At 32.4% G+C, this 16,290-nt stretch overlaps 1 protein-coding gene across 5 annotated transcripts in view; it reads right to left on the bottom strand.

The window, feature by feature from the left end:
* Positions 1 to 4,133: 4,133 nt before the first annotated feature.
* Positions 4,134 to 16,290, bottom strand: part of LOC148234268 (uncharacterized) — a 39,391-nt gene continuing 27,234 nt past the window's right edge. For 4 of the 5 annotated variants that reach the window (XM_088187743.1, XM_088187747.1, XM_088187744.1 and 1 more), the window contains 14 exons: positions 10,494 to 10,586; positions 10,186 to 10,422; positions 9,701 to 10,117; positions 9,537 to 9,631; positions 9,148 to 9,223; positions 8,952 to 9,076; positions 8,780 to 8,888; positions 8,623 to 8,709; positions 8,438 to 8,543; positions 8,085 to 8,372; positions 7,852 to 8,022; positions 6,240 to 6,363; positions 6,066 to 6,168; positions 4,134 to 6,008 (listed from right to left, as the gene is read on the bottom strand). In XM_088187743.1, coding sequence (XP_088043869.1) covers positions 5,892 to 6,008; positions 6,066 to 6,168; positions 6,240 to 6,363; positions 7,852 to 8,022; positions 8,085 to 8,372; positions 8,438 to 8,543; positions 8,623 to 8,709; positions 8,780 to 8,888; positions 8,952 to 9,076; positions 9,148 to 9,223; positions 9,537 to 9,631; positions 9,701 to 10,117; positions 10,186 to 10,422; positions 10,494 to 10,586 — 2,148 coding nt within the window. In that variant the 3' untranslated portion in view covers positions 4,134 to 5,891. The remainder of the gene's footprint in view (positions 6,009 to 6,065; positions 6,169 to 6,239; positions 6,364 to 7,851; positions 8,023 to 8,084; positions 8,373 to 8,437; positions 8,544 to 8,622; positions 8,710 to 8,779; positions 8,889 to 8,951; positions 9,077 to 9,147; positions 9,224 to 9,536; positions 9,632 to 9,700; positions 10,118 to 10,185; positions 10,423 to 10,493; positions 10,587 to 16,290) is intronic. The other variant, XM_088187745.1, reaches the window with a different exon arrangement.

Raw genomic sequence — 16,290 nt, 5'->3', positions numbered from 1 at the left:
TTTTCGTTTTATTTTAAGTTGATTCAAAGACCATGACAAAACAGAATACTTTTAAATCATTTTAAAAATATATTTTTATTTTATTTTAACAAAAATAATAGGTGGATTGCATAATTAGATTTTGTGGAGTTTATATGATTTGAAATATTGCAAACGTATAATGATGGTCAACAAAAACGCGGTTATAGCCAAAGAGCAATAAAAACAAAAACATGTGCGACTATCTTCACCGCATTGCTAAACGTCAATATGGACGAAAACGATAAAAAGTTCTGCGACCTTAAATTGTAGCGGGTTCCTCATAGAGTAAAGAAACACTAAAATAATAAAAAATGAATTATAATATTAAATTCTGTTTATGTTGACGTGTTTAGTGTATAAACAATTAGCTATATTAGCTAAATAAATGAATAAAATCAATGTTATCTTTTAATTTCTGGAATATAACCTCACAAGTTTTCATTATTATCATTTCCAAGGTATGAGGAGCAACAGCACACATAAATTTTAAGTTTTGCAAATTCATACCAATTACTAAGTATCTTATTGTTATAAAGAACCTTTGACTAGCAAGATGATTTGGTCCATTCGAAGATTTTTTTTATAATCATTGGGCTCAGTTTCTTGTACAGTTCTTTGTAAATGCTCATGAATAAAGCGGTATCTCAATTTGTACCACTACTTCAACCAACGTCTCATTCTATGTAAGTTTTTTCTGAGTTACCACAAAAAACGTTGTTTTCGAAATCATTTTGACATATCAGTAGGTAATAAAAGTAGGATTGGCAACGGGTAAGTAGTATTTATAACGGTTATTATCGGGAAACTGCAGCGTATCGGCAGAGGTCGATAATAATGTTACAAGTATTATATATTATTAAAAAAATATAATTCAAAAATTAATAAAATATTTTTTTATATAGTGATACAAATTATATACATATACATAATAAATGTAAATTTACTTACATAGAAAATATATTTACAGAAAATTTACATAAAAAATATAAATTTAAAATATAAAAATTCAAAATAAAATCACGATTAAGTTGGAAGTAAAAATACTAAATTTTTAAAGCAATATATTTATAAAAATATTAAACAAACAAGCAACTTCTTCTTGTACAGAATCAATCAATATCCTCTTCACACGTCAGATATATTATTTTTATTAATTAATAACTAGTTTGTCAATCCTAGGCAAAAGTTGTAGATTATGCAATTTAAAAAGGTGTCTTTAATTAAATGCGATTTTTATTTTTGGTTTTTATTGACCCATTTTTGAGAATGTTTGTTTACAAATACATTTATTTGGAATGGCAGCAATCTTTAAATAGCTCTTTCACTCAATTCCATATATTTCTCATTATCACCCATTTTGATCCAAAAAACGACTGCCGTCAAATCGGAGACATTCCTGAACGCTGTAAAACGGTGTTCCTGAACGTCCCACAATCTCAATAAAGCTTTTACACAAGCACACGTGTTTTTTTGCGTATCTCTACACGCAACATATTGGTCCTTCCGGAAGCGCAACGGGAACCAATTCTTAACCAGTACAGGTTAACGCAGCCAGCAGTTGTCATTCCAACTTTCAATAGCTCCCGGACTAAGAGGGTGACCTTCCGCGACACTTTTTCTCACTTAGTGCACAACAACCCGGAACTAAGTGAAATTCACAAGTTTTGTTACATTAAAAATGCACTTTTAGGTAGCGCAACCAAAGAACTCTTTCAGTTTAGTCCCGAAAACTACAATTCCGCATGGGAAAGACTTCTAGGCCGTTTTGACTTTAGGCAAACTGTTCTTACACATCTGGCTGCTCTTCAGGACCTGAAACCAATTCTGATAGTTTCATCGCAGTCGCTATTTGAATTGGTGGAAACAGTCCTGACGAACTTCGCTGCTCTAAAAAAGTTAGGGCAAGACATAGAGGATACCACGGCGGTGGCTATGGTGGTTTGGCGTCTCGATAATCTGTCCAAACAGGCATGGGGGAGTCAGCAAACAGAGTCTGTTCCTTACTCTACGAGCTCAATCCTTACAATATTGTCCTCCTGCATTGTCGTATACATTTAAGTCGGTACCGGCACCCCACAGGCAGACCGGTACTGTGACAAATCATGTGCAGACAAGGTACAGGGGGACGCAGCTGTACCATCAGATGCAAAATCTAGTGCAAGATTTCTGGACCTGGTGGTCTACCGAGCACCCGTCAGAGCTACAAGGATGGAGAGTACGGCTGCAGTTGTATTCACAAACCCGCTGTAGGCGTCGTCAAGGAAGATGACATGTATCCTTGCTACGAGTGATCAGTCTCGTCGAGATGATTCATCCAAGTTCTAATGAACTAATTCTGGTAGTGACAAAACCAAATAGTGGCACAAGTAAAAGTGTGCAGTGCAAGATATTTTCTATTTTATGTTTCATTCATTTGTAATTTAAATGTGTATCATGTTTTTTGCTTTTATTAAATTTATAATTTAGCCATGTAGCAAATCAAATCACGCTAATTTAGTTGGGTATCAAACCTTTTTTTTTAAACTATTTATGGTATTTTATGTCTAATGTAATTTAATTTATTTTTAATTTACGTTTAAATTATTGTTGTCTAAAAATGAACGAAAGCTTGCAGTTTGTATTGTGTAACAATCTAGTACAAGCAATCCAAATGTATATGGTGTGCAGTAATATATACACAAAATCACTATTGCACGAACCTGTAACCAAGTTTTCTTTACATTTTATATCGTGCTACTAACATTAAATCTTTTACAACTTTTTTATACTGTGCTACTAACATTCATCTTTTTTTCATGTTTATTGTAGTTTAGTGTTAACTACTTATTCTGTTTTTGTTATTATTTTAAACATCGCGTCCTCACAGAGTTTGTAATGTGAGGACAAACACTTGTATGGCTCGCTGATGTGCCCGTAATTATGAAACTAATGTTTCATGGTGGGGGTATGTTGACGCCCGGTGGGGGATATGTCGGCTCCGATCACCACGCCAAGCTCAATAAAGCTTTTACCCAAGTACACGTGTTTTTGGATTCAGACCTAAGAACTAACCAGCACGCGTATCCCTACACGCAAGAAAGGTGACGAGATTTTTGAAATACATTGCCGTTTGTCCGTATTTAATTAATTCCGTAATTCCATACATTCCAATAAATTAATAAAACGGTGACTCGTGAATTGTGTAAATATCTAGGAATATGAGACTTTATTCTGAGCTGGAATTTTTTTGGCCCGGCGTATACACAGAGAGGGTCCCAACGCCAACTCTGATGTTACCGCCAGAGGTCCGAACCCCAACCAGGATAAATCGCTTTGCTGATTCTGATTTGCCTCCCGTACACACAGAAAAAGGTTATTTAGAATTTTTTTCCTGAGAGTACTAAAAAAAAGGTCTTACGGAAAATTTTGATTAAAAACCATCTCCAAAATTTTTTTCGAGAAGTCGAAGAGATATCGATACTGTGTTAAGTAGAATCAAATGGCGCCCTTACTCGGCGTAATTGGCGTCCCCAGACCGCCCGTATAGCCCATCCCTGTTGAACGTACAAAACTTATTGAGACATTTAATGAAAAATATAGGGAAGTGAAAAGCAATAAATGGAATTCTACATTTAGTGTGGTACCAGATCAAATCCCTAATAGCTTCCATCACGATAATCCTTCAGCTGCATAGCGATTATAAACTGAAAGCTAAGTAGAACACTGCTCGAGTTATATAAATGTGAAGAAGCGTGAAGATTCTCCCTGTTGAGACATTCATTGAAATATGTATCTGTGTTCAGAGTAACCTGCTGTTGCAAGCAATTCTTTTCAATACTTACCTTTACTAAAATCCGACTGCGCTCCAGGCTGACCGACGCAATTGTGTGAGTAGCAACATTATCAAAAGCAACATTATCAGCTAACATTAAACCCCTCACCAGAGCAGTACAGCCATCATATTAGTGGTGAGTTAATTAAACGTTTGAACACAAATAGGCTAAATTTTAAGTTCATAATTTCTCACGACCTGTGAATATTATAAATATAAAAATTAGTAAAAAAAGGCTCCTCATCCCCCATATCAAAGTAATAAAAATAGAAACTTAATTCATATAATAAAAAAATAAAAAAATTCTTAATAGTTTATTAAGTAACATAATGCCAAAGCTGCAGTGGCGAATCGACGAGTATTACAACAGGAAAACAGCGAACATATATTATCCTAAAATACAATATTTTAGATGACTATTATATCGTGACAGTTTTGATGCTTATTCAGAAAAAATACTCGTGTAAGATTCAACATAGAGCTAAAAAATTAACAAAAATCACACATTGTAAGGCAAACGAACTAATTGTCTGATTAGCAAAAAAGACAATTTAACAGCAGCTTAACGTTTACATAGCAACCGTTAGTTGGTTGTAAATATACCAGTATAACGTAAGTCTCAAGTTTGGTGCATTTTTAGTAGTATAACACCTACTACATAGTAACAACCTTTTGTAACAACCTCAAACTAATTCACTGGTGGCAAAACTTATAATAAAAAAGGACTAAATTAATATAAGTAAAATAATGTAGACTAGAATATTAAATCTACAAAACAACAAAGTACAAAATAATTTATGTTTAATATAAATTTATATAAAATAATGACTGAGCAAAAATAAAGTATTCCTGATCTTAATAAAAATTAACAGCTTTAAATTAACAAATAGCAAACAATTCTTTCAAAATTTAAATAAAGTTATAAAACTAATGAATAACATTTTTTTTACAGACGTGTCACAGGTCTGCATTAAAAGGTGATTAAATATAAGCTTAAATATAATATTTACATTAACATTATGCTTTTGTATATACATATCATACATTCCAAATTAATTTTTATATTAGGATATTCAAAGAACATTGCCGACGATGTAATATACAATATTCGGACATATAATACACAAACGTGTCATAAGAGCAAAAAAAGTATGTACTTTAAACTTCCAATGGCTAACCGAGAGTTGGTAATATTAAAGCAACAAAAACGAAACATATTACCAATGTTAATTTTGAAATACATTACCAATAAAGAAAACAATAATTAATAAATCTAATCATTTTAAAATCTGTAATTTAAATAAAGCATCGTCATTGAGATTATTATTAATATCTAAAAACACCGATCAAATATATAATTGGGGCTATTATCTAAGAACATCGATTTGAAGTGTATGCAAGGATTTAAATATGGATACATTTATAAATCCTCAAAGGTATTATATCAAGTTGTAAAATAACATTTAATATTGGTAATTGAGGCTATTATCTAGAAACACTGAATTTATTTGCATGCAAAGATTAAATAATTGTTTATAAATTCTCAAAAACATACATCAAACACCTATAACATTTATTAATTTTTGATATTTTGTAGTAAAATTAGAGCTCAATACTCATAAATGATTATACTTCATCTAAAAACACCGAATTTGAATGTCACATTAAAAAAAGTAAAACAAATATACAATAATGGGAACCATCTTTAAAATATATTGACAATATATAAAATCACTCGGGACAAAATCTCAAAAAGTAAAATTAATAATTTGAATATTTGCCATCGATGCATGGTTATTCAAATTAACGTTTGGTATAATAGAAAATATCCTACAAAAGAAATACTCATAATATAATTAATTTATTTGCAACTTTTAATTGAAGTAATCTTATTACTGCAATTGTTAATTAAAAACATTTCCATCGAATTTTATTCTATTTCAAACAAGGATAAAATAATCCTGCATCAGGAACTAAAACTAACATATAGTAATTTAATAGTCTCACAAACAAAAATTAAATGCAAATTAAAACTAATATGCGCTTTAAACGGTACAATTTAAGAAGACGGCTCAATGTTTCCAATGTTGAAGCGATTCTCAGATGCGGTGGCGTTGAACCCCAGAATGCGATTGTCGATCTTTGACATCTTTCCCTTCTTCTTCTTGTTTTTGTTCTAGAAATAATTTAAAGTTAATTATATACTTAATTTTAAGATTTTCTTCGGGCATACCTTGAAGTCGTCTCTTTTATCAACTGATGGATTGTAAGCTGGTGCCGGTGAACACAAATCGTCGCACGGTATGGTCCTTGCTTTGGCATATAACATTTGCGACCTTAGGAGAAAAACATTAAAAATAAAATATTGACATTTGTACATAAAAATTGTAAACGTTTAAATATTCACCTGCGTTGCAAGAAGAGTTTCGAAAAATCATTAGCATACTTCGTATCGCCCAAATAAGCTTTAGTTATATCTTCGACTTCATAAGGAGACTCTACTGTGCTCAAATAGTTGACAAACTCCGTTACTAAAACAAAACAACGAGTTAAAATGCAAATATTGTTGGTGGTATATTATAGCAATAAAAAGAACAAAATATTATTTTTATATATCGCACAATGAGTCAAAGACATTAAGTGGAAAAATGCAAATTTTTGTTTTCGCTGTATAACAACTATAACTGTAATGTACTTGATAATATACAAAAGAAGTAAGTTTGATATTTTTCATCATAAATTCCAAATATTTTGATTTTGCATTTTACATACATTCAAAAAACAACATGATAAAATGAATAGCTTTAATAAGAAACTACGGTTTACTTTTAAAAACCTGATTTTTTGTGTCGAAAATAATTTTAAAATTCATATTTCTAATGTATGCTCTTTGCAATTTTTATGGTGTTACACTCACTGTTCAATATCACATTGAAGTACACTTATCCCTCGATTTACGCTAATTTCCTAGAACGTATTTATCGTTTAAATCGAGGGATGAGTGTATTACAGTCACGCCACATCAATGATAAAATCAGCTACAACAAAATACTGTTGAATTGCTAGCAATAAAATTAATTACATAATTATACTGTACACTGTGACAACCAAAAAATATTCATCATAAAACAATACGAAGCATTTTTTGAAAGTTTCTTACATTATATACCACCAACAATTAAGCACACTTTCCCCAACAAAGATATGATAAGACTTATATTTAATTGGTCAATTTTAAATGGTTTAATGGTCAATATAAATAATGAATAGATATATTTGTGGTCGATACAAATATTGTTTGGTCACTATTTTTTTTTTAATTTTGTCAAAAAAATAATTAATCTAAAGTTAAAAAACTATTATTGAGTTATGTTTGGATTTGAACAGCAAATGGAAGTTTCGCAACTGTCACAGTGAACATCGCTTTTTTACACATATCAACTTTATTTTCCAAAATTTGTAGTCCTTTACTATGGTTTTGACAAAATACTCAATTATGTTTTAATATGTCGACTATAATAGACAATATATAATACATATTGGATTCTATATTACGTTTTTAAGTTAATATTAAAAAGCTACAAAAATGCTTGATATTATTGATGTAATGTTGCGTACTTCTGTTTTAAGTTTTGTTATATTATGTAGTTATTTTTCTAGTTGATTTTATCCTTGTTTATAATTTTGTTATTAAATAAAACAACAACCACAATTTTTTGATATGCTAGAAAAAACAAAAAATGACATATTTAAATCAGCGCATAATTTTACATATAAATCAGATTATTGAATTTCTACGGCAATAAATTGCTATTAAGTGTACTCCCAGCGAAATAATGCATATTTACATCACGCATATTCATAAAAATGAAGAAATCAACCATACATGTTAGCATAAACTATGACAGAATATTATATTTGGAAACAGAATGAGTCGTAAATTAGATTATTGTATCTTTACAGCAGCAAAAACTTGCAACAGTGTTAACATATTGATTTTATTGAGCATTGACGTTTACCATCTATGAGAGTGCTCATATCTGACAGTTCAATTGTAGCCCAATTGAGGAACTTTGCCAACGCTTCAGCATTATAATTCTTATTCAACGGCGTATTGATGTTGCTGTCGTTGAAGACATTGTTGTTTTCGATCTTCGTCTTGTGTACTTTAGGAATTTTCGGTATGGCTCCTGAAAGTATTACATTCATTAATATTAAAATTATTTGTTAATATTACAAAAATTTTAAATACCTTTATCGGCAGTTATCTGAACCGCGACCGGGGCGGGTATCGGCTGAATCAGGGGTAGAATGTTATGAGCCGCCATGGGCATGACCATAGGAGGTGGATAAATAGGCCGGGGAGGCATAACGCTCGTGTTGGTCATAAGACGATTGGGATAAAGACCCGCACTAGACATGGGACGAACGGGCATAATACCCAGACCGACTGGGTTATGAGACATCATAGCATTCGGAATGGGCATGTTGCACTCGTTAGCCTTCTCTCCATTTTTGGATAAGCTGGTATCCCAAAAGCCTGCAAGACAATGATTTAAAATATAAAATTACAAAATATTGTTTAAAGTAAATTAAATCAATCACCTTCTGCGAGCTGCTTAGCTTCCAAGCTGGCGTAGGTATTCCATGTCAATGGATTGTTGTTGATCAAACGGTTATCAACAACGTTTACTTGTTGAGCAATTTTTGCCTGTAAAAATAAATATATATGAAGATATTTCGAAGAAAATATATTGTGAGCTGTTTTTAACATCTGATAAAAATCTAACCCTAGCTTGAGCCAAATGCTCTTCCTGTTGAATTTCAGCGAGAGACATCATTCCAGGAGGACCGTCGATAGGCACTCCCCAAGTGAACTACGATAATAATAATAAAATACAATAATGTATTTTTTTAAGGAAAAAAATATTTGATAATTTAATTTACCTTATCTTTGTTAGGGATATTCTTGAGCGTTGCCTGCACTGGTGGTAGAATATGCTTACCCGCCGATACATTCTGACGATTCATTTGATTTTCAAGTTCTTTATCCACACTTTAAAATTAATCATAAAATTAAAAAATGAAACATAGTATTAACGTTTTTTTATAATTATACCGATGCATCTCTGCAGGGACTTGTCTGAAATTGTCGACAACGTTAGGCACTTCCATCTTAGGCATCTTCCATGGGAAAGGAGCGTTGACAGAGGGGTGCACACCTTTCCTCTGTATCAGTTCGATCTGTTGATTAAATAAAACAATCAAGTCATTAGTGTAAATAAATAGTGAAACACAATAAACAAATCACTCACTGCTTGAGCTAAGTTGCTGACTGAATTGGCAGTGGCCATATCCATGTCAACATTGTTTTGAAATTGTACTTCTTTCCTAAAATAAATATAAAAAATTTTTGAATGTATATAATTTAGTTTATAAAAATACAATGTACAGTAAAACCTCGGTAACCATTTTTTTTATAAATGAATATGTAAATAATAAATATTATTTTTCTGTTTAGGGGCGGGAGGCAGCACGCCAGCAGTGTTAGGCTAAGTATTTTTTAATTTTTAGCATGCCAAGAGCAGAAGGTTTGTCATTACTGACTTAGATGATGAATTAATAGATGATTTTTTTTCAAAATTTTCGTCATATCAGTATTAATTTTAGGAGGTTCTATTGTATACATTGGATGATTACGTACAGGGGTTGTCCCGCTTCCTCCATGATTCTATTGTCAATCACACTTCCGAGCTCTTCGTTTATGCAAACATTTTCTGCCACCGGCGGTTGAATATTCTATCATAATTCATAATTAAAATAAGTTTAAATAATAAATTAAAATATTTGTGTAAACACACGACATACCATTAACGCTTCATTTACTTTTAATAGTATATTATCAGTGTGCATCGAAGGAACAGAATATTGCAAAAGAATCTCGTCGATTTGTTGAGTGCTTTTGTGTTGTTGCAACAAGTGTTGCCTAGTTTGTTGCAGTTGATGGATCTGTATCTGTCGCAATTGGTTCATGTTTTGCATTTGCTGCTGTTGTTGTTGATATTGTTGGAGCTGTTGTTGATGTTGAAGCTGTTGTTGGTGTTGTATTTGCTGCTGCTGCAACTGCTGCATCTGTTGTTGTTGTTGCAACTGTTGCATTTGATGCTGTTGTTGCAGATGATGCTGTTGTTGCATCAACATCAAGCTATGCGGATTTTGAATGTTTTGCAACGGCATAGGCGACCTATAGTCAAAATTATCCACGGCCAAACGTGGACGCAGTTGCTACAATAAATTAAAAAAAAAACACATTAACTTTGGTCAATTAATTCATACAAAATGCTTGAATTTACTTGTTCGTTCCACAGTTGCATCTGTGGATTATTGATGTTGATGGGTCTTATATGTGGTTCGTTGATTATAGATTGCGGTTGTCTGTAGTTATCATTAGAAAACGGCAACATTATATCTTGAGGCATAACCGAAACGTTGCATACACCCGGCGGGAGAGGAATGTACGAGGGGCCCTTGTGGGGCACGTGTGGTTCCAACCAAGACATATCTCCATCCGACAGAGGCCAATTGATGACCTATATAGAATTATAAAAATAAATATGTAAATGTTAAAAATGCTACGACAGACTTCAATAAAAAAACTTACATTGTCTTCGTGTAAGAGTGGTTGTTGTTGCCTAATATGTTCCATATTCATTGGGAAATTGTTGAATGGAATTGGAGAATTCTCAATTCCTTGCTATAATAACATTATTTTTTTTACTGTTGCTGCACAATTTTTCGTAACACCACATTGAATATGCAATGCCTTGCGCCAATTAATTGTCAACCTTGATATTCATAGCTCAAGTGTATGAGAGGCCATGATAAATTTAATTATTTAATATTAATTCATCCTATAATAATACTAATACATACAATGTATTATATTTATTGAAAAATAATTTTTCATATATTTAATTGTGACATCTAGAATCATTAATAAGAATGTCACATTTACTTATTTTTTTAGTAAAAAACATTGTAATTATTGGTCATTATTTTTTTTTATTAATATTGAAATTAATGAATTATAAAATGATTATTGCAATTTCCCTTTTATTGTTTAACCTTTCTTGTGCCGCAATGTGTATAACAGGTCATAAACGTTCGGAAAGCACGTGTTGACCCACTTCACAACCCTAAAAGGTCTCAATGTCGTAATTTTCTTGATATTGATCTTGATACTTATTTTATATTTTATTTACAAACGACATTTTATGTATGAACGTAGTGACAGCCCTGGCGCCGCTCGAGGAACAAAAAATGTGATTCTAAAACTCGCTATTCAAATTATCATAATGCTTTTTCATAGATGACCCAACAAGGTTTGTAAAAATTTTTCTTAGCAGAAATAATAGTTTCTTGCGAGGGAGAAAAGTCTCGCACGGCACTATCATCGTGACCGCATCGAGCGACAAATGTCTCGCGGAGCATTGAAATGGGTAAGTAATTTCACATTAACTATTTAACAAATTTAAGTTTTGATGCTAGTGTATGTATACGTCTGATAATAAAACTACATATACTGGACTGTCTGAATATGTACAATTGTACAGCCTTGGCCATAATAATGGGGCTCCCCTTAAAATGGTGTGTATGTCAATCTAAGAAGTCAACGCTCATCATCGTTGTGTTGGAAATAAGGGTGTGTGTACCTATGCATGCAAACATATACGGTTTTCCGCGAATTTGTTTACACCGATATGAGAACGTTATCGATACTAAATCAGCGCTAGCTTGAGAGTAGGGTGACCATACGTTGGAAATTGAATTCAGATTATAATGTTTCGGACTCAAACACGTTCGCGATTTTATTTTATTTTGTTTAAATATAACTTAAGCCAGTATTAAATATTCACATCATGTCACGTACAACCCATAAATTATGTTTTAGATATCGCTGCACTTATATTTATTATTTAAACATATCTCAAAATTCCCGGTAGGTATTATGACCATATCCTGTCCCTGCATTATTTGTTCGTGTATTTTAAATTAGGTCAAACTGGTAAATCAAGTTTGGTAATATTTGGGGTATAACTGGAATACTCGGGGTTGCACAAATTTGTGTTTCATTTAAACTTTACATAACACGTTAAACTGCATATTTACAGTAAAATATTTATTTAGCGCTTTAGCCATAGATGTAACTAATAATATATTAACTAAAAAAGTTTAAAATATCGATATTTATGTATGAACATAGTGACTTCAGACAGCCCTGGCGACGCTCAAGAAAAAAAATGTTTTCGTTATTCAAATTATCATAATTTTTATATCTTAAATTCCAGTGGCTCAAAACTCGGTAAAATAAAATTTCGTTTCAAAGCAGTGTTTACATATACAAACAGATTTTTTTTATAAATATATCTCACATATTATATATTCGTTAAACTGAAATTAGTTATTATCAAACTGTGAATGGCAGATATATAATTGTTTAGGTCACAAAGTTTGACATTTGTCGTTTTTATAATAAACAAGTATTTTAGCCTAATTTTATCATAATATGTATCGTTTTGATTTCAAAATATGTATATTTCAGTGGCGTGACGTCCATATATGCGGTCGATTCAAAACACCACCAGCATACACGGTTGACCGACTATAAACACGAGCGAATATAAACACGATCACATGATCGGCTGAGTCGCTCGCCATCAACCGTTCATGCTGGTGGCATTTTAAATCTACCTCATCTACGGACGGCACACCACTGGTATATTTGATGATTTTGAACACAAATTTATTTATTTTATTGGTATGATCCACAGTTTGACACTTACTGATTATACTGTGGGGGGTCTTCATACACTCGCGCAGTTAATGTCAAGGTTAACAGAACGATAATTACAAGAATATAACCTGATAATTGGGTAATTTAAATAAAGGGTAACCCGCAAGAAAGATAACGACAAGTAACAATACTGACATTGAACAGACCACCACGGTAAACCCTCATGATGTCCAGAGGAAAAAACAATGCTTTTGGACATAAAGGCATGTATAAACAATGTGTCGAAGCGTGTTATTATTACCCTCGTAAAAACAGAGGATTCATACCCATGTGTGCATTATGGTTTGCGCAAACAATACGTGCGATCGGGCGACAGAAAAAGTACCATTGATATTCAACCCTTGCATTATTTGACCTTCAAAATGCATTTATATAGTAAATTTCTCTTTCAAAGCGTGGACATATTTCATTGGTCGAATATGACTGATCTCTGCATTGCTGTATTTCGCCGGATGTCTCCAATCGATGGTACAAAAGGTCTGAATCCAGGAGAGACAGACGATGACCAAACTCAGGGAGACTATGCTCCAGAGACAATCCCGCGACTAGACAGCCCTGCAAGTCGAGATGAGCAACAAGAGACCTAGAGGACCATCCTGAGGACATCATTCCTCTGCTAGCTTCTCTACCAGCGCTCGAAGAAAAGCATATACAACTCTACAGTAGTCCGCTTCATTATATGTATTAATTTAATATTGAATAAATTGTTACCAGCTTTACGAGGTCTGTTTCTGGCTGCATAGTTACACCCTTGGGCCGCAAAACCCGAAAATACCGATGTGAATATAAAAAACAATTATTAACGAAACAGTATTCAAATTTAATGATAAAACGTCTACTAAGCAAAAAGTTATGATTTTAAAAAAAAATAAGTTTCAGTTCTAATTTTCACAAATAAGCCTCCGCACGGCTGCATTTTTAGGAATCAAGCCCGGTATTCAATGTTGTAAAGGTTGAAATTTTGTAGTTCTTTCGGGTAACCTAGTTGACAATCAGTGACAACTCACTAATAAATTTGGGTGACCACTTATTTTAAAATATTTAAAACCTACGACTTGAAGTGAGAAAAAAAAAATGAGGTGCAGATCTGCGTGACGATTATATACCTGCACTGTAACTTTTGAGACGATAGCTTAAAATAGATACATATTAACCTTCTGACCACAGTTGACATCTATAGATGCCATCAATGAAATCGCTAGTATGCATCGGACACCTAAAAGTGCCGTGAACCTTTGAGCCTTGTAATATGGTTATTTTATATAATTCAAGAATGAAAATCACTTTAATTTATTGAACTATAATATTTAAAGAATTTATAGCATAAATAGGGGTCCATATGGGAAAAATTAAGAGTAAGATTCTAGAACGAATTATGCTTGTTAAGCGAGGTTTCACTGTATTTAAAAACCTCATATTTGTTTGAGGTATCTATTTGTTTCATAAATAATTTTGTTATTTAAGCTATTAGTGTAAAATATTTATAAATAATCTAATGGTGCTGTACAGTTTGTGGGAACTATACAGCACCATCAGAGCAGAACATTTATCACCTGAAGAATATTGGTGGTTCTAAGGTCACAAACACTACATTTACCAGTTATAATTTTCCAATTTACTGAAGTGTTTCCACTTGTTGGAGACATTATTTTCTCAAAACTAATATTGAAATCTTCTTTTCGTTTTCGATTTAAACCAGTGCTGTGGAGTCGGAGTCGTAAAAAATCGACAAACTCCAACTCCTTTATAACGCTTTCCACCCGGACCAATAATTTTTTAATTGCTCATCGTGCGCTATTCGTTTTAGTTGGTAATATGAAGTAAACAAAAGTGTTAGAAGCAATTCTTTGTTTAAGATCTAATTCAGTTTCAATCACAGATTTTCAAATATATTATTGATTGAATTGAGCATGTAAGTGGTCTTATATTTACATAAGAAAAATCCTTATAATTATTTTTCGTCCTTTCTTCTTTGTTATTTACATGAAAATAAATAAAAATAAATTTAATATTTTAGGATTATCTTATCGGGAAAATTTCCCAAAGTTTCCGCAGCCCTGATTTAAGCCAACAGGTCTAATTTCAACATTACATTCCCCACCATCATCACTAGAATATTTATTTATTTTATTTTATTAATTTATTTAGCTTAATAGCTAATTTTTACATCAAACAAATTTAAACTAAACATACATATAATATATAACATAAACAGAAAATAATAATAACAGAATAAGCATAATAAAACACAATACCCTCCCCATTACTATCAACACAAAATATATTATCATCAAAATTATTATATTAAGCCACGGTGTTTTTTCTTTATCAGGCGAAAATATTCAGTAATTTATTTTTATTTATTTAAATTAAATATTTCAGAATATAAGGAAAAATGTGGAAATAAATCCTTGGACTAGCCCTGAAATAATTCTTAATTAAATCGATAGAATTAATTAAAAATTATTTCATTCGATTTCACAGCTTGCAGAATTGATTAACCTACGGGACATATTATTACGTCCCATAAAAAACAGTCATAACAGGCAAGACGTAATAATTGTTTCTAGAGATGTTTTTGATATGCCTTTTTGGACAAGATAATTTATTTTGTCACAGCGTGTTCCACTGATGGCAGTGCGTTTCGTTAATGAACCAGAGCAGATGCAAATGTGATAGTTCATCATGTGCGTTTTTCATATGTATTTTCTTAAAAACTAATTTTTTACGAAATATAACTATCAAAATGCACCAACTAATCTAGTTGGTTGCATTTTGTCTAGTTACTAAACTAAAGTGATAGTGACGACGAAATAATAAGTCCAACAAACAAAGAACGAAAACGTGTTATAACTTCATCAGTCAGAATCAGATAGTGATTATGAATATGCTACCGATGTAAGTGAAACTGAAGATGACGAAAAAAAACCAATACTGGTAATATTTTGGATTAACGGTTTTCTGAAAATTCACCGAGATCACTGTTTCCTTTCACTACCCAAACTGGAAAAACTCGACTCTTGAAAAAAAAAAAAAAAACGCTCCCGTAGAAACGCCCGGTAAATATTGTGGGAGGTTGTCCCGGTCCAAATGTGCAGACAAATGCCTAATGACACTTGCGAATGTAAAAAAAGGATGAAATATAAGTTGAAAATTTGCGCAATTCATACAAAGGGTTAATCGAAAGAAAATAATGACATATTAACACAATGAACTTAAACTGAACAGACTACCGAGATTAAACCCTTGTAATATCTAGAGAAAAGCAATTCTTTTGGACACAAATGGAATGTATACACAATGTGTCAAAGCACGGTCATTTATCATAAGCTATACCTATTGTGCATTATGGATTGCAAATAATATGATGCCAACAGGCGACAGAAAAAACGCCATAGATATTACCCCTTTGCATTATTCGACCTTCGGAATGTGTTAATCTAGCAAATTTCACTCTTTCAAGGCGTTGACATATTTCGTTGGTCGAATATATAAGCGCAATAATTGGTTGACTGATCTCTGCATTATTGTGATTCGCCAGATGTCCCGAATCAACGGTACAAAAGGTCTGACTCCAGGAGAGACAGCCCGGACAGCAAAGAGA

This window comes from Plectrocnemia conspersa, unplaced genomic scaffold (genome assembly GCF_051122295.1).
Source record: "Plectrocnemia conspersa isolate PC_06_02 unplaced genomic scaffold, ASM5112229v1 ptg000006l, whole genome shotgun sequence".
In the NCBI taxonomy this organism is placed as follows: domain Eukaryota; kingdom Metazoa; phylum Arthropoda; class Insecta; order Trichoptera; family Polycentropodidae; genus Plectrocnemia; species Plectrocnemia conspersa.
Note: the sequence above shows the minus strand (reverse complement) of the source record. Positions and strands in the feature narration are given on the sequence as shown.